The sequence below is a fragment of the Curcuma longa genome, chromosome 9 (genome assembly GCF_044706935.1).
Source record: "Curcuma longa cultivar G26 ecotype Majalengka, Jawa Barat chromosome 9, ITB_CL_G26_1.1, whole genome shotgun sequence".
Lineage (NCBI taxonomy): Eukaryota > Viridiplantae > Streptophyta > Magnoliopsida > Zingiberales > Zingiberaceae > Curcuma > Curcuma longa.
Genome location: NC_133869.1, coordinates 9895986 through 9920276, shown reverse-complemented (window position 1 = coordinate 9920276; position 24291 = coordinate 9895986). Strand labels below are relative to the sequence as shown.

The 24291-nt window shown below is 35.0% G+C and overlaps 1 protein-coding gene across 2 annotated transcripts; it reads right to left on the bottom strand.

Moving 5' to 3' along the window:
• Nucleotides 1–478: 478 nt before the first annotated feature.
• Nucleotides 479–23568, bottom strand: LOC141834808 (uncharacterized). 2 transcript variants are annotated; one of them, XM_074722177.1, is made up of 14 exons: nucleotides 23228–23568; nucleotides 17678–18430; nucleotides 17293–17596; nucleotides 16766–16984; nucleotides 16420–16628; nucleotides 15541–15615; nucleotides 14440–14511; nucleotides 7213–7311; nucleotides 7039–7110; nucleotides 6828–6942; nucleotides 4922–4984; nucleotides 2847–3207; nucleotides 1436–1553; nucleotides 479–1332 (listed from the first exon to the last, which is right to left on the bottom strand). In XM_074722177.1, exons 1-14 carry the CDS (start codon nucleotides 23375–23377, stop codon nucleotides 805–807), a joined length of 3138 nt encoding a protein of 1045 aa, XP_074578278.1. In that variant the 5' UTR covers nucleotides 23378–23568; the 3' UTR covers nucleotides 479–804. The 2 variants fall into 2 exon arrangements, with proteins under 2 accessions (XP_074578278.1, XP_074578277.1); XM_074722176.1 differs by having other exon boundaries at nucleotides 17293–18430.
• Nucleotides 23569–24291: the final 723 nt, after the last annotated feature.

Genomic DNA, 24291 nt, shown 5'->3' with positions numbered 1-24291 from the left:
ACAGATAATTATAAGATCAATCATGTAGGACTGCTGAGATGACAGATTTTACATTTTTACTGAAACAAATACTAAGAGAATGATATAGAAAATCTATACCGACATGGTTCCATAACTGCAAAGAATGAAGATCCTTGATCCATTGTCTTTCGAACCGAATGCATATCCTATCTTGAAACAATACACCAAAAATGTAGTCAAAATCTGTTCAAATAAGCCATAATTTGCACAAGAGCATTTGGCTTGATAATGAAGGAAGATTTTGTGTAATCTACAAGAATGCTTGAGATTGCCAATGACTAGCACAAGTTTGATGCAATCACACCTTTAGATAGTATCAGATGCAACCATGAATGAGAAATGATATTGTAAAATGAAAGTTTTCTGAACAACAGGTGGAAGTGCTGTGTAAAAATGATGAGTACACCATTGTCCTTGATATGGCAAGTCACATAGAATCGAAATGCATTAGGCTTGAGTTAATTTTATTATCAGTTCATATGTGCAAACCATGCCTATGAACAAACCATGCACACAAGGACATCAAGGGCCAAATGTTTGGGGCCACAATTTTGTACCCCAACGACAAACAATGATTGTTGCAAATCTGCCACCGAGTACCAACTCGATTACGTCCGTGGGGGCAAAAATACGAGAGGAAGCCAACAACAAACAATGATGAATACACAAGGAAGAGCGAAAGGGAGAGAGATGTATTTTTGGTACAGAAAGAGGAAAAAAAATCTGCTCTCGTGATGTAAAAACAGAAGACAACAGATCCGCAATGCTACTGCAGTAATTATGCTAAAATGCATCCCAATTGGTAGTGCCCTTTTTCGGGCTGTGGTTGTCTGAGGATTTGAAAGGTCCTGAGCCAAACAAGTCGACGCCATCGAAACTGGAAAAGCCCCCAGTGTAGTCTGCTGTGCTGCGCATGGAGTCAAACCTAGCGAAGCTATCTCCCCTTCTGTGGTCAAATATGCTGCTCATGGAATCAGATGCCGCAAAGCTTTCACCCCTGCTGTAGTCGGTCGTACTACGAAATGAATCAAACCTTGCGAGGCTATCACGCTGACCAAAAGAACTGGTATCATGCGTGTTGAAGAAATCATGCTGGGAGAGGCTATCGAAAGAGTGGTCATCTGGTGCCTCTGAAAACTTTGGAGAATAACCAGAGCTGTATAGTGGTGTGCTAGGAACAGAATCAAAGAACGGTCCCTTCTCCTTTCCAACAACACTTGCAGCACTAGGAGAATCTGTCTTGATTGGAGGAAATAAACCAAAGTCATCGGATCCAAAGGAATGTTTTCTTTGCACCTGATGATCGGTCTCCTGAGACAGAATAAAAGACATGAAAAAAATATGAACAAGACACATCTCTCATAAAAAGGAGAAATAGCAGCCAATTACTAATTATGGAATTGCAATGTTTTACCTTTGCATTGTAGCTCCAGACAGAATCGATATCATCACTACGATCAAAAGTAGGACCCCATGACGGCTCAACAGCATGCTTGTCATCAAAATTATAAGACTCAACAGTCTCATGATCACTGAGGAAGAAAGAGGTATGCTCAACAAGATATACAAAGTTTTTGGAGTATGAAAAGGAATACAGAAAGTAAAAAAAAAATGCAACCATATTTATTTACCAAATGATATCTATTAGCAATAAAAACTGCTACAGATGATCAAACTTATCTAGATTTGACTGAGCATCATCATTGCTACTAGAACAGAACAAAATTTGCACATGCTTAAACCACCCTTTACTTGGCAAACATGGTTGGATTGGATGTACTTCTCAGGTACATAGTTTTAATATGCATACCACTCATTAGATCAACCAAGATCTGTAATTTTTCCAGCCTACCCTACATGGGATCTTGGACCTTTTGTCTTGCTTCCTCAACAATCAGATTTGAAAAGGTTCAAGCAATGCAGAAAATATTTCTAGCAGATAATGTGATAAAGGAACTAGTGAGGAGGTTGGTGCATCTGGGGCAAGGGAAAACCGTATACATTTAACTCACTGGTCTGAGCCTAAGTTCTTGGGGAACATTGTCAACTAGGCATGAATCAGTTGCTTGTGTTAAAAAAGCATTTTAAAAGCATGTTCTTGTATCAAAGTAACAGTGTCAACTAGGCATGAATCAGTTGCTTGTGTTAAAAGAACATTCTAAAAGTATGTTGTTATATCAAAGTAACATTGTCAACTAGGCATGAATCAGTTGCTTGTGTTAAAAAAGTATTTTAAAAATATGTTCTTATATCAAAGTAACATTGTCAACTAGGCATGAATCAGTTGCTTGTGTTAAAAAAACATTTTAAAAGTATGTTCTTATCAAAGTAACATTGTCAACTAGGCATGAACCAGTTGTTTGAGCTAAAAGTATATTCTTATTTCAAGGTCCTCAATAACATTGTAATGCAAATATAGATTAATTTCCTTGTGCTTTTTGGGTCATTTCAATTTTTATTCAAACTTAAGTTATATTAGACTAAAGGTTACATCTTTTGCCTAAAGGCAAACCAACCTTGGTGGATAAAATTACCCTTGAACTGCTTGCGAAGAAAAGTACAACAAACTGTAAAATAATAGTCACTAGCTGTTAAAACCATCTTAAAACACACTTGATCATTCACAAATGCATACAATAAATCCAACCAATGATGAACGCAAACCGTCTATACTCGAACATTAGAATTTAGAAGATAGAAAACTTTAAGAGTCTGTATGCAATTTTATATTCTTTTTACACGACTGAGGCATCAATTTCTTCAGTTTGTAATTTATAGTTTGCATGTATTATAAAGTTTTTCAAGCATCTAAGGATCAGAGTTACCTGCTATTCTCATTTGCATGGGAAGAATCATCATGCCTAGCATGTAATGGGTGAAGATCCTTAGGATTTTCCATAGCACTTGATCCAGGATTTGCATGACTGTTATTAGTGTTATCAGATCTATCAAGATTAGTTGATCCATTTTCAGTAATTGGCTCGACAATGGTAGAATTTGATGGCTTCACAGTCTCTTCCTCAGCATCTGAAAATGTTGCCGCAGTCTTGTCCTCGCCATTCAAAGTTGTTGCTTGCAACCCCTCCTCTGTATCAAGTTTTTCATTTTGAACTTCTTGGGGCTTGGGCTTTTCAGTGGGGATAGCCTTTTCCACTTCTATTGTAAGCTCCTTTATAATAGAAAATCCTGAAAATGAATAATTATGACAGATTAGCATTTTCAAATTATTACAAGCACAATTATCGATAATTACAAAAAATTAGATACTTAAGCATTGTAGTCACTAGTGATAGGATTGGATCATATATAGGAGACAATTTCAGTGAACAAACAGAAAATTATATTAAGTATACCAAAAAATGCATAATAAGCTAACAAATTTCAACCATTTTTTAGTTATTAGTTGGGACCGATAATTGAAATATGAATGTCAGTATGAAATTTTTGTAAGCCAAACTAATGTGATAGCCCATTACCACATAAATCAAACAATAAATCAACAGCTTGTTTTGTTCAATTTAATTTGTGCGCATGAACCTCTCCTGCAGAAAACCAACTCTCAGGGGAAGGAGATTATTTTGTAGGTAAAAAAAGGCTAAAGATTCAAGATCATCAATAATTATTCAATAACATATAAAATCAAACTGAGAAAATCTTTAAAAAACTGAAGATGGTTAATTATACTGAATGTTAGATATAGTTTGCGTTAGTGATGTGAATCAGTCAGAATCATGTGCACATAATGGAAAAGACAAATAAGGAAATAGTACATATTATTTGAATATGTATAATAGAATACTTTCCTTGAGCATAAAACTAAGAGCAAAACAGGATTTTATGGCTCCCATCTAGCACTGAAATGCTAGAGGATTGCCCAAAATAAGTAATATAGATAATGTATAGGAGAAACAAGAATATGTAAGGCCAAAAGCTAGAAATGACACTGCAATATCCCTTATCATGCTAATTCTGCTCGTCACAGATAGTTTATTCCAACAATATAACATTACACATTATTATTAGATAATCAATCACTATTTGATTAAGTTCCAAAAGTTTGGCAAACTGATTAAAAAAATAAATGAACCAAAGAACAATAAAGAGAACTAAAATGTCCATCATAAAACATTATGCCCATGATAAAACCCTGGTACAAAAAAAATGTGGATACAAACACTATCACATGAGCAATCTTATATTCTATTTTTCATGTTCTAAACAAATTCTTTCATGGAAACCTTTTACAGAAACGTAATGAAGCTAATTATTTGAAAATCTAATGAGGAGACTCATGAAACATAAACTATAAGAAGTCTGAAAAGCTACACACTGAAAAATAATTGTATTCATAAAATATTCATACCAATAACCGGTACAACATAAATTTGGTTGAAAAAGATTGCCGACAGAATTAACTACTTTTGATCATGCACTAAATCTATTAATTCTTTGATGAAAATGAATTCCTAGCAGTATGAATATCTAGGTATTCTTTTATATCAGCATTCAACTACAAAGTTAAATTTTCCAAAACAATGTCTTACATTAACAAAAAATAAAATATACTCAAGCAGCACATGTTAAATAAGGGTAATAAACACTATACCCTCACAGGTAACTAAGATTTTAGACAGCACTAGAATCAGCATTTCTTGTTCTGAGAATTTTCAATATGTGTATAATTACGATCATTGACAATAAAGTTTTGAACTACAAATTCCCAACTGGGGAACATCCCATGCAGGGATTAGAGATACAACACCATCACACAGTTAAAAGTAGTTGAATCCTAATTAGTAAAATTACAAACACAATTCCATTTTCAAATCACGTAGCACCACATGGAGCAACAACAAATATTTACTTATGACCATACAAACATGAGAATTTGTCAACCTACCATCAAATTTGTCCCAGTCTTCATTCCAATCGGCAGACCCTTCCTGTATGCCAGGTTGCCAACCTTAACAAAATGACAGAAAAAATTGTCATGCCAGTACATTACTAGAAACTTAAGAAAAGGGAATTAACAGACAGCTACAGTTGACTCAACAAGAAACTAATGTAAATATCATAATCTTATGGTTCAATAAAATAATGGAGCAGAACAATATGAAAAGTCAGCAAACTAGGAATGTAGAATAAAAATAACTCAGAGAAGATAAACAAATCAAACCTCTATCTAAGGATTCTAAGTCATAGAAGTATTTTTAAGAAACTATTTTCAATCCAAGTATGTAGCAGATCATAATCGTTAGACTAGACAAGTGAGAAGATAAGGCATCAGTACCAAGTCAACCCTCCCAACTATCCACCATATTAGCTCAGCATCATCACTATCTATGAAAATGTATATACACACACAATAATATGCATGTACCAAAATATACATATGCACTGATATATACTATTATATCATATATTATTATTATATATATACATATACTTTTATATGCCATATAAACAAATAGTGAATCCTTATGGCATGGCATGGTACCAAACTCGTATCATTCTAGTCAAAGACCAAAACTTTGACACGGCTCAAGGTTGGAATAACATGGTACCAAAGTCATATCATTACAAACCAAAACTTTAGCACGTCTCAAGATTTTAAACCTTAGCAAATAGCAGGGATATAATTGTAAATATATATTTATAAGGTTTAAATTATAATGTTTAACTAATGAATAATAATTATAGGTAGGGGGCACTACCATGGGGATGCATCCCTCATTTTTTTTTCCTCCAATAAGCCTTAGTAACATTGCTGCACACAACTCCCAACTATGACTTAATCAATCATCCTAATTTAAGGTACCAAAAAATGTAACCGATGCACCTACTTCTGCATCCAAAAAGGCTCGGCAAATAAACATGCATACCAATTCAGAAGATTATATCACAACCACATCCTAATACATGTGACTAATAAAACTCAACAAGCCAATATATGTGATTGTTAATAATTGCAAAGGCTAACTCATATGCTACTAATATAGAAACACAAGGCAATAGCCCTTTAAAAAAAGGGAAAGATGATTATACTCATCACTGTTGAATGAAGTATAATCCTTTTATTCATCAAAAGATGATTGAAGATTAGTCCTTGTTAAAGGTGAAAGTCAGATTTCTTTAGAGGTGATTAATCCAACTTAGGCTTTGGTAACACCCATAGCTCCGCTGAAAGATGACTTCATACCAACACAGGTTCACTGGTTTAAGCATTATACATTATCAAACACATTATAAAGTTTTGGCCTTCCAAAGCATACTATAACTGCTACTAAATACTAGGTCTGTCACGTGGATAACCCAGTCCATGCCATCTCAAACAGAAATGAGTAATTCAAGATTACTTATATAAGAACTATATGGTTTGGTCATCAAACTCTTTTACCCATATAGAACCATTTTAAGTAATTTTTTAAAACTATATTAAAAATACTTGATATTTTACCTAGCTCTTACAAGTAAATTGATGCGATGAGCATACAACACAAAAAGAACAAAGAATTTGAAGTGAACCTATTTAATAGGAAAAAACAATTCATCAAAAATCCAACAGTGGTATAGTTCAACAGCTACTTGAGGTTTCAATTCTAACTCTGGATTAATCAAGAAAATACTCTAACCAAGACAATATTCAACCTGTGACATTGTAACAACTATCGACGATCTAAAGAGTAGAATATGAAAACCATAAACACAAAAAGATTCATTGCAACAACTTTTTAGAAATTTAAATTGCAACATTAAAGAAAAATAGTGTAAGGAAATCGAAAATAAATTTATCAATATAAGAGTACCAAAAGGAAGCTCCACCAATGTAGTTGGTTTAGCACGCAATCCATATTGTTTGGATCTTTCATTTAAAATTTTTATAACCTCCTCAAGGTCTTTCTGTATAGGATCAGCTCGTGCCTAGACAACCAACACATGAATGAACTAACTTAACTGACTTGAATATATATATATATATATATATATATATGTAAGAGTAGTACTAACAAAATTTACCTGTAGTGAACCATCTGCAGTTTCTCCTTGTCCAATTTTTAATATTGCATTGTAAATTTCCAGTTTTTTCTCCTGGAAACAACTCAGGGTCAAAGCAAGGGGAAAAGCAAGAAAATTTGGTATAAAACCTTACAAACTGAGCCCCTATTAAGACAATACTAAGTGAAAGTATACCTGAATATCACGAAAAGTTGCCTCTTCAATAGTTAACTTTGAAGCCACATCTCCAACTTGCTTGCATTTTTGTTCATATCTTTTGGTTAATGATTCAGCCTAAAAATGAAATACATATTCATAGCAAAATGTGAATACAAATCTCAATTGAAAGCTTTCAGATGAGCAAATCAGATAAAAAAGCAAGGTTAGAGTTTCAGTCTTTAACTGGAATGATGAATGATACAATTCCAAAGTCATGTCAGTATGGTTTTGAGAGTTAATTCGTTTTAAATATAAATCTATGGCGACTAAAAAGTCATTTGCATTAATTACTTTCAAATATAATCTATACCAATCAAAAAGTCATTTGCATTACCATTTAAAAATAGTAGGCTATAAATTAATATAAACTTGCCTTATAAAAATTAATAAATTAAATATTTACATTATGTTTATTAAACTTAGTATAACTTATACTTAATTATCTCCTATAATTATTGACTTGTAATTAAGATTAATTACTTATAATTATTTACAAATTGCATATTATAAACAATATGATTTATAAGAAAATTACGCTAGTATGATGTCAATTATAAAATTAATATATAAATTAAAATTTTTAAATACTTTAATATATAGCATAATATCAATTAACAATAAGTTATTAATTGTTAATATATGTAGAATAAATATACTTATAACTAAATAGTTTATATTGATCAATGATATATATACATGCATTAATAATTAAATAATACATATATAGAATTAATTAATTATATTATACAAAATATACATCTAAATACAGTCAATTAATTAATTAATTGTATTAATTAATTAATTGTATTAATTAAAATTTTATCCAATCCCAAAGGAAAATTATCTTTCCCATGCCTACAACCTCAACCACCGTCCTTTGCAAGAATCATGACTTGCAATCACCAATCATAACTACGACAAAACAACAACCAAGTCTTATCCCATATAGTTTCGATACATATTATTGATCTCACTTAGTGGAATGATTTTATTAAGCCAAATGAAATGGGATTGTATATGCAATGGTCGATCTTTGTTCTAGTCAACGGGAGAATCATAATCAACTTGGATATCGATTTTGAGTGAATAAAATGTTTTGATTCCAAGTGAAGTCGATTAATGCAGTTGACTAGGTAGTTGATTGATTAAAGAGTCGTTGGTTTCCTAGTTGACTTGTTATATATATATTTTTTAATTTTTTAAATAATTAAACATTTTAGAATTATTTACAAAATTTTAAAATTATTTATAAATTTTTAGAATTATTTCAAATGTTTTTTAGAAATTTTAATTTATTTGTATTTATAAAAATAATTTAAAGTTTGATTTTGAATAAATTCTTATTCGAAATTAAAAATTTTAATTAGAATATTTTATTTTTTTATATTTTAATAAAAAATAATTTAAAAATAAAATTTTATGTTATAATTATATTAGTTGATTAACCACTTATATAATTATAATTTATATAGTAATTAATTATTAATTAGAAATTATATATATTTTTAAATAATTTTTATAAAAAACTTATAAGTATAATTTATAAAATTTTATTGTATTTTATTTTAATATAATAATTTAATAAAATTATTATATTAAATTAATGGGATAATTTTATTAGGCTTTAATAAAGTCTATTTAAATTACCTCAACTATACTTGAGAATTGATTAAAATTATTAATTTAATTAAACCGAAGTTCACCGCCCCTGTTCCTCGCCCGTGCAATGCGTTAGTGCCGCCACGCGAACTTGGCGACGCTCCGGAGGCGTCGCGTGAGCCAGGCAATGACTTGGAAGGCGTCCTGTGAGCCCCCTCCGAAGGTGTCCCAAGGGCCCAACGACACCTCCGGAGACGTCCTGCGAGCCCAACGACTCCTCCGGAAGCGTCACGCGAGCCCGGAGATGCCTCCGAACGCGTCACACGATAGTTGGAACCCCTCTAGACGAATCACAAGGGTCCAACGACGCCTCCGTGGGGCTTCGAGTGCGCTCGCACAGGAGACGTGACTATACTGGTCTCAGTCCGCAAGCAGAACGAGATGCTTCGCCTATATCGGACGAAACGGCTCGATATTTCATTCCTTGATCATAGCCCAACATTCAACTTCATAAAATATAGCAAGTCTAACGACCGTTTTATAAAACTTTCCTTTCTCTTAGAGGTACTTTATGATCACAAAGAACACCTAACACTCTCCTCCATTTCAACCATCTCACTTGTTTTCTATGTAAGATCTTTTTCAATCCCTCCATTTCAACTATCCCGACTATCATATTCCTCATTTTTCACTCATACATGTCCATTTAGATCTCCTGCTATTATAATCATTTTGGTTGGCAAAATATTTTGTAATACCTTATCTAAGTCATCCTAAAATCTAAATTTGGTGTGTTATTCTAATCCTCAAAATATATGTTAATTATATTAATAGTTTTTTTAGCCACCACTATCTTAAAAGTTATAATCCTATCCCCTTTTTACTACTACTACTTCATCCATGAGCGAACTATAGACAACAATACCTACTTCATTTCTTATTTTACTCCTTCCTGTGTATCATAACTTAAAATTGAAATTCTCTATCTTTGTCTTCTCTCCTACCCATTTTATCTCTTGTACATACAAAATATTAATTTTTTCTCTTAATCATCGTATTTACTACCTCCATTGTTTTACTAGTGAGTCTTCCTAAATTTCATGTTCCAATTCATAGACAATTAATTTTCTTATAATATTTGTTCTTACCCATCCTATGTTGTGAGAATTCTTGCATATTTAACACTACATTAAAGCTCTCATGGAGATATAGCGGTCCTTGCCGAGATGTTACAATCAGACCCTGCAATGCACGTTCCTTCCGAGGAACATCCTAGCATTAGCATAATAGTTCAATGGATCCATTCATTGAAATTGGCCTAAAACTCCACGTTGGCTAACAATCTAACGTATAACTCTCACCCTTTTTCATTCAAGCTCGAGACCAGCATTGGCAGGTTAGATGGTGGACAATGTCCACCCTGGCTAGCAACCTAATGAACAACTCTCGCCCTTTTTCATCAAAGCTTGGGACCAACATTGGTTGGTTAGATGGTAGACAACATAAGTAAAAAAAAAAAGTGGGCTTAGAAGTGCATTGTCTCATAGAAAGTGAGTTAAAGACTTAGAATATGGTTTATGATTTGAGTAGGGGAAATTATTAGAAAATGGCCCATGCAAACCTCATTGGTATAACAAAAGCCATGTAAGAGCACATGCCCTATCTTAATTTTTTATAAAAAAAAGTTACAAAAGCACCCCTATGAATACAAGAGGTGCTCTATCAAAGTTTCATAAATATAAACAACTTTTGTGCAAAAAATAAGAAAAGGATTTTTCATCTCATAGATTCAACAAGTTGCACCTCTCATTGGAACCCATGTTTAGGACCACTCGCAGCTCTCCCCTTCTTTGATCATCTCAAACCTCTCATCTCCCTCGCTTGCAACACTCCACCTCCTCATGGATCTTGGCTTCTTCTAGACCTACGACTCCACCTACCTCCTCATCCTGGCCTCCCCAATTATTCTCCTTGTATCTTGCCTTCCACCACCCTGTTCACCTTTATGATCATGAAGTAGAGGTTCATACCCTTCATAGTGAACTTAGAAAGATTTTTTCTCTCGTCTTTTCCTTCCCTCTAACTTTTCTAACAAAGAATCAAAGGAATAGTGCAACTAGGAAAGTATTTTTGTCAACTTATTCTTTCATGGTTTTGTTGCTTGTACAAAACACGCACTTAGGCTTTTGTGACCCCTCCCTCCTCTCTCTCTTATCCTGCACGTGCATTGCCATTCCCCTTCCCTCACTTGTGACTCCTTCCTTCTTGACCAGCACCATCTCCCACTCTCACTCATGTGATGCCATCATTGCCACTTGCAGCCCATCTCCAACAACACCTCCCTCTTCCCTTCCCTCTCTTCTTTATAAGAGCAGCAAAATGCCTCCCCTCCCCTCACTGCGACAACAGTCTCTGTGAAACTTGTCATCACTTAGTAGCACTTCTTTCCTAAATTTCCTCTCTTTCTCCCTCCCCAAGGGAGCAATAATCGCCCCCTAACCTCCACCTTTTTATTAGAAACCAACCCTTCCTCCTCCCCTTCCTTGTAAGGACAGCCTGCCTCTCTTCCTCTCCCTTTCTAGCAAAGGGCCAAGCAGCAGCCTCCAAGCTCCCTCTCCATTTAGTGTCTGTCAACAACTTAAATTTTTGTATCTTGCTGCATATTGAGGTTTTTGAATGTACTGTGATTGTTGTTCTTCATTTCCAGCAACCCCTGAATGAGCAAAGATCATCTATGGTAGCAAGGAGGCACTCATCTTCCCTCTCTCTTTTATTTGAAATGGGTTGAACCATAAAAGGAGGTCATCAAAGGGCGGTAACAAGTGTTCATTTGCAGGTTGTGCACAAGAGCACAGAGGGAGAACTCAGCGAGTATCAGCAACAATAGTGGAATAATAAATCTATGCAAATGCTGTATTTTCACTTGTGGTGCTTGCAGATTATCAAGCTGAATACTCCTGATGAAAGGGATAAATTGGAGATGGATGATAGTACATCAAGGGTTAACCTTGAGAATGAATTGGGTGAGCTTAATAAGAGTCAATGAGGGTCACTAATGGTGGTAGTATTTTGGAAGTTAAGTTCAAGGTTGGATTGGGTTAAAGGTAGTTTAAGTGAGGATAGAGTTGCTTTAATGTATCAAATTTCATAGAGAACTCTGAGTAACCTTGTTAACTCTTTTACTTACCTTGATCGTGTTTTCTTGGTGGCTTCTAGTGGTTTTCCTTTGTCAAGAAGTCATATGAGCAATTATACATGCAGATTATTTTTGTACAACAGCTATATTGTTTTACCTTGTGAGTTGATGTCATTTCATGTGGTTTTTTAAGCAACATTATTGGATAGTTGTTTCTCAAGTATAATACAATTTAGCTTTTGGTGTTGGTAGACATTGAGATTTGCAATAATTAGATTCCTTATCTTAGGTTAGGACATGATGAACATAAGGCATAAAATAACATAGCATCTGTTGAAATTGACTAAAGAGTCACTTGATGAAGTTAAAATACTTGTGAATGATGACTCTATTATTGATAAGAGTTGACATCGTTTCATGTGGTTTTTAGAAGCAACATTATTGGATAGTTGTTTCTAAAGTATAACACAATTTAGCTTTTAGTGTTGCCGTGTTGGTACACATTTGCAATAATTAGATTCCTTACCTTAGGTTAGGATATCATGAACTTAAGGCATAAATAACATAGCATCTCTTGGATTACATGCAGAGTAATGAGTCACTTGATGATGTTAAAATAGTTGTGAATGATGACTCTATTATTGATAAGACCTTCAGTTTATAAGATGATCTATAAACGATCCAGACCATGGTATTATGTCAATTACGTAGGCCATCTTGGCGAAGATGAGCTTAGCTTAGACAACCACTCTTGTAAGGGATGTGCACACACTCTCTATCAAACTACGAGACTAAGGGAAAACATCCGTGAACAGGTTCAACCATGCTCTTTTATTTGCAATTCAAGTAGTTAATAATTCAATGATAAATTACAGTGTAGTATTACTTCATAACATGAATTGTAGTGCATATTTCTATTCCATTTTATTGTTGTACCTTACATTTATTTATTAACATGTGTTGGTTTCTTACTCAATTTTCCCTATTGACTCTCCACTTGCCACTCCAGAGACATAAGAAGAGGATGTTTAGATCTCTCAAGGTTGCTGTCAGATTTTGTTAGGAGGATTGCTCTAATGACACTTCACACAGTTTGGCAACATTTTGGGATATATTTAATCTTCTTAGCTTATTTTTCTTATTACTTGAAGCTTATATCTATTTTTGATACTTATATTTGATATATCTATTTTTGATACTTATATTTGTTCACAGACTAGTTTTTACCTAAGAAATTCTACATGATGTGATCTAGAATGTGGTTGATAATATTAAAATATTTCTTGTAATTTGTATGGTTGTTTCTAGCTTAACATGTGTCAAAGATATTATCATGCAACTGTTGTGGGTTCTATCATACCAATGGTCATGGAGATCCACTTGAGGCATGACATCTAATTCCCTATTTAATCAATCAAACTGACTTGGTCCCATTCTAAAAACACTAATTTGAAAAATCAGCTTGATTGAAGTGTGCAATTAGTATCCAATGGTGTTTGCTTTCCTTTTACAAACAAAAGATTTCTATCACTGAGACTTGAAATCAAGGTTTAAAATATCGAGCCGTGCCGGAGTTTCGGTCCTGGACCGGAACGATACAGTTTCGGTACCGTATCGTACCGTGCCGGTATAGTTTCGGTATTTTTAAAATATAAAATATATTAATTAAAATAAAAAATTTAATCTAAATATTTAAAAATAAAAAATAAAATTTTTTGATAATTTTATAGGTTTTAATAGGGCCTAATAAAATTTTTTGATAATTTTATAGATTTTAATAGGGTCTATTTAAATTATCCCGAATTATAATTTTGAACTATAGTTAGGAGTTGATTATTAAAATCTAATTAATACCTAAGTTTAAAAAAAAAAAAAAAACTCGCGATCGCGCGATCGATCGCGGCACGCGGAAGCGGACGCGCGGACTGTCGCGGGGCCCCGGCGGCATCGCCGGCTCCGGGCGACGCCTCCGGCGGCGTCGCCGGCCCCGGGCGGCGCCTCCGGCGGCGTCGCCGGCCCCGGGCGGCGCCTCCGGCGGCGTCGCCGAGGCCTCGCGACTCCTCAGGAACGTCGCCGAGGCTGCGCGACGCAGCCGGAGGTTCCGCCCGGAGCCGACGACGCCGCCGGAGATGCCGCCCGGCCGGAATTCATGTGCCGGCGCTGTGCCGGTGCCGGTGCCGCGTCGGAACGAGATTTTTCGTGCGTATCGGGCGATACGGCACGAAATTTCAAACCTTGCTTGAAATTAGTATCGGTAATGGCTATAGCATTAACTGTGTACACAAGTTCAATCATAAGTATCATTTTCTTGTAGGTATTGTTATTTTTATCCTAAGAAACTTCAGTAAAGGAACTGCCAAGCATAAAAAACTACAAAGACAAATAACCAAAACTAAACCAAGAGAAGATAGAAACATTGTAGTAGAAGCAGCAGCAAAGCAAATGAAAAAAAAAAGAAAGAAAAGTACCTCCCGTTTATCAGCAGATGCCCTCTCAGTTACCTCATTCAATCTATTATCGCACCTACTTTTGTAGAGAACCTACGACAAATAAAAAACAATTTTCGTTAGGATATCGAATATTAGGATTCATTATTGGATAATTGAAACTGGCTTGAAAACCTCACTATAGTACTGATACATGTGTTAAAGAACTAAAACAAAACATATCTATCCAAGTTGTTAAATTCTTCAGATTATTATTAATCTATCATCTACTTAGCCACCGATATGCTAGCCCCATACTTTAGCTCTCTAAGAAATTGCCAGAATCAGAATTTTCTTTTGTCTAAGATGGCAATGCCTTTCAATTGGCAACCATTCTCAATGATCTCCATATGCCTTTTCCTATCAAAATTCAGTCCCCGGTCTAAATTTTTCCAACCTTTATCAACATAAAAAGACAACCAAAAGAGCAAGATAAATGCATTTAACTTTTTCTATTGACATTTTGTGAATAACAAGCAAGGTATTAAATTTTAGTAGAGTTTCTTTGCCCCTCAAGAGAAAAATCCAAACAAACATTTGGTATGTTTAAACAAAAAAGGTTATTTAGAACATAATATTTCGATATAGCTCGTGAGCTTAAACCAAACTTACATGTCATGAATCATACAAAAGAAATCTAATATAGCCATAAACATAAATTAATAATTCTTTGGCTTAATGGTCCATTATCAATCAAATGTCTTAAAATTCTTACAGTCCATTGTGATTATAAAATAAAATTATAACATTATGCTGAGTAGAAACAATTCATATACTATTATAGTCCATTATCAATCAATAGGTACACAATACAACCATTATCACATGCCTACCCATCAAAAATAGTGTCTATCCCAGAAGTTTCTCTGGTAGTGTAAAGAAAACACTAAATATTCTCCATGACATAAATGTTTGAGCAATACAGAAATTATAGTCATTACAACAGTGTCATCTTACCTACCGACAACAATTCATTTCTCTGTAGTGTACTTAAGACTGTTGAAACTTGAACCATATAAAGGATACAGATAGTTAACTTACTAGAAAATTAGAAATGTCAAGTAAATTCTGAAAGAAACTCACAAGTTCTTGCATCTTAGAGCGGTAAAATTCACTTTTCTCTTTGGAATCCAATATTTCCTTCTCCAGTTCTTGAACCTTTATGCAAAAAGAGAAGTGTGCATTAAATTCTAAAAACAAAAATTTATTTCTTAATAATAGTTCAATTATAATTATCATAAGCTGGATAAGTAAGCTGCTGTGCATGGGATACCCCAGACTGTAATTACTATAGATGGATAACCAAGTGAGACTCTACTTGCTATAAATAAGTAACCAAGCAACCACATGAACTGAAGTACACCCATCATGATCCATCACTGAAGTTATAATTGTGACAAATAGAGATCACTACTGTTATCTATAATCTTTGGGATACTACAAAGAGTTTTAGACTAATAAGTAATATTCATAATTCATTGTCAAAATAAGCCTCAATCTAGAAGAGATGTAATTATTAGATTCCTTTCATGTGTTCCTTCTTTCTTTCTTCCTATCTCCTTGTGTATATTTCATGAAATCTAAGTTGCCTCCATAATAAGTTCCAGTAGGTTAACTTTTACCAGAACCCTAAAGATAAAAATACACATACTCATATATACCTCTGTGCAACTACGAGGAGAAATTTATGTTATAAAGAAAATAAATAAATAAATGCGTATATATATATATATATATATATATATATATATATATATATATATATATATATATATATATATATATATATATATTATCTGATAAGTATTTCTCTTTCACTAAAAATAAGCCAATAAAGTACTAAGTTTAGCAACTAATCACTGGTTGTTTCTGTTTTTCTTCACTTTCTCCAATGAAGTGAGCTCTACAATAAAAATGATTTTAAGTGCATACTGCGATTGAAAATAAAGAATATGAACTAACCTTTTTGTCTGCATCTGATGCCTCCTGAAACTTGGTGTTCAATGCACTCTGTTCTTCCTTGCTCAGCTGGTCAACTAGATATTTTTCCAATACTGGTACTCTTGACTTTTGTTGCACAGGCTCGCCAGTATCATCAGCCAGAGGTGTCCGTTTTTGAACAGGTGGTTTTGCTACAGTAGTAGGCATTGGAGGTTGTGGCATAACTAGACCTTGTATAGACAAGTGAATCAGAAGGTATCAATGTTTAAATATGACAAAGATGATTAATTATATGAACAAAGATACAAAAATATTTTAGTCACAGAAAATGGTAATAGCTATGAGACCATGATTTTATGAACAGTACCAGGAGCTGGCTGTCTAATAGGACCACCATATCCAGTCAAAGGTTGATTTGTTGCAAGTAGCAAAGTTTGATCAGATGCAATGCTACCAGGAAGCACAGTTGGAAGAGGACGTTTTTCATGGTGCCTCTCCATTAAATAGAGGGAAATGCAAAACTCCCTGAGAGAAAGCATACCATCATTGTCCTGATCGGATAAATCCCATACCTGTTTTAAGACCTCTGGAAATGTAGAAAATAAACATCAATTTTAAGCCACAAACAGATAATTAAACAGAGCAACATGCCTAGTAGATAGCAAGAAAGAACCTCTACAATAAACAAACAAAACATTAAAAAAAAATGGAGAAAAAAGACAAAGGAAGCAAAAGGACAAATAGATAACAAAAGTAGCAATTTAAGTAGTAGATTAAAATTAAACATCAGAAAACGTGATTTAATAGCTAGGCAAGATTTCATAAAGTTTGGAAAAGATGAACACAGTGAGTTGGTAAGATGAAATCTCAAAAATGGAAATCTACACTGCCTACCTCTAGGTAGTCTCCAGCTAAGGAACAAATTGCGTGCCTCTTCACCGGTGATTTTGCCATCTCTATCATTATCTACTTTATAAAATATTGAAAGATACCTCTGAATATCAGATTGAGTAAATTTCGGCCATGGAAGCTGAGGCTGAGTGGAAGTAGAACCAACAATTCCAATTGAATCACTTGAAATCGTCATTGCTAGGCCACTCTGTTTTGTGTCTGATTGATTTTGCTTGACTTGTGGTTGAGTTTGGTTCTCACCAGAAGGAACCAATGCCATGTTTTGCCAAGCATCGGCTTCATTCGCCTTTTTGGTAACAGGGGCATTATTGGAATAGTTAGGAGTAACACTTTCAGGAAAGGTGCCCAAGGTATTTGCTTGTTTTACCTGAGTTGCAGAAAACACATCACCAACAAAATTTGAATCAGAAGAGAATCCATTTCCACTTAAAACTAAAGCTTTTGAATCTATTTGGGGTCGTAACACAGTAGAGTCTGTAGGCTTTGATGGAATTGAGGATGTTGTTGCTAGTGTATAAGGTTTAGAATCTATTCCAGGAGCGGACCCGAAGTTGGATGCACCCAAACCATCTTGGTTTGCTGAGGGGGGGACCCTTGCAACAGATGGTTGTTGAATTTCATGTACGAAGGTTCCACTGTTCCTACCACTGAACCAATCAGTCGTAAAGCTTGGTGTAACTGAACTTGGAGGGTGCATAACTGCTGGGTTATTTCCTTGCTGTAAAATTTGACCACTTTCCTTGTGTGAAGGTGAAACTGCAACCGGTGTGGTTTGAGGTGGCCTCATCACATGGTTTCCAAAGGGAATGGCATGTCGGTTAATCTCAGCATTTGCTTGTGGTGGTTGTGCCCTTAAACCAGTACTTTGATTAGTCGGTCCCATGGCACCCATTTGAGAAGGGGGGATGCTGGCTGCAATGTTCATCTGAGATGGGGGACCAGGAAGAGGACTTATCTTCGGTGCAGGAATTTTAGCTGCATCAGGGATTTTTAGAGCTGCCTGGACAGTGTCAGGTGTAAGCTGTATGCCTCTCTGTGCAACTGTTACAAGTCTCAGAGCATTGTAAAATTCTTCACGCCCAAGGAAACCAGCTCGTTTCTGATCAGCATACATCCATACCTGTATGAAAAGAATGACAGTGGGGGAAATAATATCTTAGTCTTGCATAGGACCATGCTGAACTACAACACTAAACTAAGTGGTAGATGCATCAAATTAAATATTTTAGTATCTTGTTTTTTCTTCCACAATTATGGAATACCATAAGCTTATCTACTTTGGTTGAGTTATGAATTTGTATGATGACCTAAGTTAAAAACTTTGTCCAATATCAATACTAGGCATTGTACTTGATATCTGGCCTGAAATTATATCTTTATGTGGTATCCTCATTACCTTGAATGTCCTTGTGCTCATGACCCTTGAGCATTGACTAAACCATCAAATAAAAAACTACCCTCATTAGCCACTACTAGCAAAGAAATTAAAGAGGTCTTCAAAGTAACAGTTTTCACAGAGATCTCCAGCAAGCAAAATTACTAACCACTCCATTAACTCATCATCCTCCTAATCTTGTTCAATTGTGAGACAAGAGAGAGCACCATGTCTACCAATATGAGCATGTGCCGTGTGAATTGAGTCACCTCTTAACTTCAACACCATCATTGGGAAAGCATTTCCACTCTAATCGATCGACTCATGGATCTTAAAGAAGCATCTTTTCTGTTTGGTGAATAAATGCTAATGCAACTCACTTGAGTTCAATTTGGGCTAGCTACTAATATATTTTGCCTTGTAAATCAAGGTTGAGCGCATGAAGAGCCTAAAGTTCAGCAAGAATTAAACAGGTGGTGTAAGAACGAAACCTCAAAATAAATTAGTACAGCAACAACAACCAAGCCTTACCCCACTAAATAGGATTGGTTATATAGATCCTTCTACGCTACTGAGTTCTATCCTCTACTATATCATCATTTATATTTAAATAAATTTTATCTTATTTTATTATTGCTAACCAAGTCTTTTTTTGTCTTCCTCTTCCATGTTGAATATGCACAATTGTCATAGTTTTACATCATCTAACTGGAACATTTATTAGTCGTCTAAGTACGTATCCTTACCATCTTAAATATGTCTCCCGGAGTTTTCCCTCAATAGGTGCAGCCCCGACTTTCTCTCTAATATTTTAATTTTTTATCTTATTTATCTTTATACGCACATTTACCTTAACATCCTCATCTCTGCAACTCTCATCTTCTGTTTATGTGTTCGAATTATAGTCCAACATTCAACTCCATATAACATAGCAAGTCTAATCATCATTTTATAAAACTTTCCTTCAAATCTTAGAAATACTTTACGCACAAAGAATATCTGACGCTCTCCTTTATTTCAATCATCCCGCTTATATTCTATTTAAAACATCTTTCAATCTCTCCTTTTTTTATAAAAATGATTTTAAATATTTAAAACTCTCAATTACAAACAACTTTCAAGTTTGACATTTACTCCTTCACATGTCTCATCTATCAAAATAATATCATCTGCAAATAACATGCACCGCAATACTATATCTTGGATGTGCCCAATGAGTTCATCCATAATTAGTGTAAAAAGATAGAGACTTAGAGTTGATCCTTGATGTAACCCTATATTTATGGGAAACATTTCGATTAATCAACCTAAAATTTTCACTCTTGTCATTATATCCTCAGACATATCCTTAATTAATTTAATATACGTTATGTAAATTCTCTCTTTTCTAGAATTCTCCATATAATTTCCTTTGGGATTCTACCATAAGTTTTTTCTAGATCGACGAATGTTATATGTAAGTCTTGCTTTTGTTCCTAATAATTTTCAATTAATTGTCTAAAAAGATATATAGCTTCTATTGTCGACCTTCCAGACATAAATCCAAATTAATTTTCGGTCATTGTGGTCTCCCTGGTCTTTTTTTCTATTACTATATTCCAAAGTTTCATGGTATGACTCATTAATTTAATAGCCCTATAGTTTGCACAATTTTGTAAATCTCCTTTATTTTTATATAAGGGAACTAGAGTATTTATCCTCCATTGTTCAAACATTTTTTTAGTCTTCAATATCAAGTTGAATGATTTTATAAGTCATTCAATACTTTATTTCTCAAGACACTTCCATACCTCTATCAGGATGTCATCTGGTCAAACTGCTTTTCTATTTTGCACCCTATTTAAAACTTGTTCTACTTCTGAAATTTGAATTCTACGATAAAAATTTAAATTTCTATACTCATGTGACATACTTAAATTACCTAACTTAAGTTGGTCGTCTAAATCTTCATTAAAAAATTAATGAAAATACACCTTCCATTGCTCTTTTATTCCCTCATCATTTATTAGTACCCTATTCCATTCATCTTTAATACATCTTATTTGGATAAGATCTCTTATCTCTCTCTCTCACACTTTAGCTATTTTGTAAATGTATTTTCCCCTTTTTATATCCAATTTTCGATATAAGCATTCCAAAGTTTTATTCTTAGCTTCATTCACTGCTTTCTTGACCTCTTTCTTGGTTACTGTATATTTTTAAAAATTTTCTCATTCTTACAAGTATACAATACCTTATAGGTTGTTTGTTTTTTCCTTCACTTTCTCATGTACTTTCTCATTCTACCACCAAGATTCTTTATTTGGTAGTGCACGTCCCTTTGACTAACTGAGTACACTCTTGACTATTATTTTCAATTTTGATATCATCTTATCCCATGTTGTATTAAAATTGCCGTATATTTCTCCTAATACTTATACTCATATCCCTTAAATATGTTTTTCTTCCCATCCTTTAACTTCCATCACTTAATTCTAAGAGTCGTACATATTTTTCTTCTATTAATATTAAGCTTGAGGCGTATATTCAACACTACTAATCTATGTTTAGTAGTTAAATTATGATCTTGCGATCTTTTTAAATCTTTCTATCATCCTTCCTAACCATAAGAAAGTCAATTTACAATTTATTATTCCCACTTTTGAACGTGACCAAGTATTCTTCTCTTTTCTTAAAAAAATGTATTAGCTAGTATAAGGTCATATGTTATCACAAGATCTAATATAGTTTTTCCTTCTTCATTTCTTGTTCCAAACCCATAACCCCCGTGCACCCTATCATATTCTTTATTTTTTCACTCCTGCATGCCCATCTAGATCTCCTCAAAATAAAATGAGTAATGAAACAAAATATAAAGACGAAATAGTACATGAAACGAATGTCAGGTTGGAGGGCTTCGACAGCCCAATCATGCACAAATGCAGCCCCTAGCCGACAAAAGTGTGCACTCAGCCTGGGCAGATGGGTCTTTGAATTGCATAAAGACCACAGAGGAGTAGTGTCAAAACTTTTTAGCCTATGTCTTGTTTTAGTCCTTAGGAATCATGCCAGTTACGGTTTGATTGCCTCAAAGTGCAAGATGCTAGAAACACGAGGAGAGGGATCTATACAAGAGGGACTGTATTGTGTTCCAATGGCACTTGAAGTAAAGTATTCATTGTATAGTCATCTATTTGAGAGAGGCATCTAAAGAGTGGATGGTTATTTTAAAGTGTAAAAGTGTGCCTTGAGCATTGTTCTGGCTGGATATTTTATATTGTTCACTTCATGTTAGATTGTTTCTCTGTGTGGATTAGGCATAAACTGATAAATCAGTGTCACTTTTGTTTCTTGTCAGTAACCGTATGTTGCAAGTGGAGGTTGATTCCAAGTGTACACATAGTGTTTAGTGAATTGCTTCAATCAGTTAGATGGCTTACACATCCTGGGTTTACAAGGTATTGATCTACAAAAGAGGGAATTGAAGCAACCGAGCAGTGCATACTGCCTACTTGGAATTGATCATATGAAGGTATCTCAGTGGAAATATGATTCTAGCAGGCAAGACAAATCAAGAATAAACTTCAGATTTAAAACTGGAAGGCATTTCCTTTATTTATGTTCTGGAGAAAATGAAGTGAAAATTTGAATGGAATTACTATTTAAAAAGAAATTAAAAAAAAAGGTGTTTGATATTTTTGATAAAGAAAGAGGCCTGTTTAGGAGAAAATGAAGCATACTAGAAGAAACATACCAAACAAGCTAAAAGATCAAGCATTAATATATTTAATGTGTGAACTAGGCATCTAGATCATTGCCTGCATCTGTCTCGTGAAAAACTGTCAGTAAAGCACGTATTCAATGCTTACAAGTCAGTAAGTGCAGGCCCTGAGTCTACATTTTAGTTCAAAGCAGGGTTTTAAATTTAATTTCGAGCCAATCGGCACAGGCAAAACTTGTCATTTTGATTGGTGATCAACATGTGAGAAGCCTCAAAACTCACAAAACTCCAGATGCAAGAATAATTTTTTACCAAAACATTGTTCTGAAGGTAAAAGGACTTTCTAGAAAAACGAGCTTTATTTTGGTGTTTTGAAACCACTACGATCCTTGGTTCCTCATTTAGGCTTTTTCCTATAGAATATACTCCTAGAAGACATGGCTATGGTACTCTAATAAGAGCGTGAGGTACTGCCAATGGCAACAAACTACATTTAACAACCAATGCCGTGCAATATCGCCGAACGACACTAATTTCTCCAAATGCTTCATGGTCAATTTTAACTTCACTGTTGCGTGCCAGCATAAATGTACACAAAATTCGGCTATTTTGGACATGCCATATTCCAGAAACGAAACAGAATAAAATCTAATTTTACAAACTCAAAAACCACAGGCAACAGATATATCCTGATTAGAACAAGTTGTTTTCACTAGTCAGCAAAGGAATTCTAAGAATCGAAACTCATAAACGGTACCAGTTACATCAGAAGGATTCATAAAACAAAGCTACGAAGCAATAAAGAAGAGATCGGATGAGTTAACGTTGAGAATCTGCACTACCTGAGCCAGAACATTTCTAGGCAAACCGGATCCTTGAAAGAAAGCCACCGCCTCGGAGCCGCTGATCCTCCCATCTCGATCCGCATCCGCCCTCGTAAAGTAGGCATCGAACACCCGCATGTCGGCGACCTGATCCGGCCGCGCTGCCATTTCTCAAGACCAAGGGGAGAGAAAAAAAAAATGGAACCCCAGATCGACCACGAGATCAGACTCCGGCCGAAACGGAAAGCTGTCCGGCAAGCTCCGGTCTTCTGCGAGATCGAGGAGGAGCAGCTCGAGAGGAAGATCACTTCAGGTTCCTCCGATCGAGGGGAGGGCCAGGAGATCAAGCATCGAGGGGTTTCGCCCGACCAGGATTGGGAGGAGAGGGAACCGATTGCTAACGTGGAGTTATGGTGGCGGGTCAGGACAGGGTTCGCTCGATCGACGGCCGGGAAATGGGTTGGGAGGGAGATCACGCGATGCCATTGGATGGACGGTCGGTGATGGAGTTGGTGGAGCATTTGCGTCAGCGCCAACTGCATCGGGCTGTTTACTACGGAGGACCGGCGGACAGCCCATGATGATTCATTGCCGACAAAGAAAAGGAAAAGAAAACGGAAAAGAAAAAAATTATTATACCCGCGGAATGATTTCCCAGTCAGCTCCCGTGTCAGATCCAGATCAGCATTCAGCAAGCCAGCTGACACACGTGGCATCCAACCACGTTGATGTTTAGGTTCTCGACTCCAAGTGATCCTCCTTCTAGCTAAAGTCATTCTATGGCTGTGTGTACATCTCTTGAGTCAATCTATTATAGTAAAAGGTAAAATTTATCATCCACCACTCCAATGGTTTCACACGATCGATCTTATAATCATCTGTGAGAAGGTAAATCATAAAATTATAGTTGATCACTGTGAGAGAAGATACTTTTCTCAATTTCATTTCATCAAGATTCGATGATTACCTACTGTAGCAATATCTATCCTGCAGTAGCCAACTCAATTATGTCATCGGGTTCGGACTTCTCGAGTCGACCTATTCATCATACATAGATTGTCCTCTATATTGGGATATGAAGG

Coding starts and splice junctions, on each gene's coding strand:
- LOC141834808 (XM_074722176.1), bottom strand. CDS start 23,377: ATGGCAGCGCGGCCGGATCAGGTCGCCGACATGCGGGTGTTCGATGCC. Junction 16,985..17,292: donor TAGCTGGAGACTACCTAGAG/GTAGGCAGTGTA, acceptor CTACATTTCCAG/AGGTCTTAAAACAGGTATGG. Junction 4,985..6,827: donor ATTGGTGGAGCTTCCTTTTG/GTACTCTTATAT, acceptor CATTTTGTTAAG/GTTGGCAACCTGGCATACAG.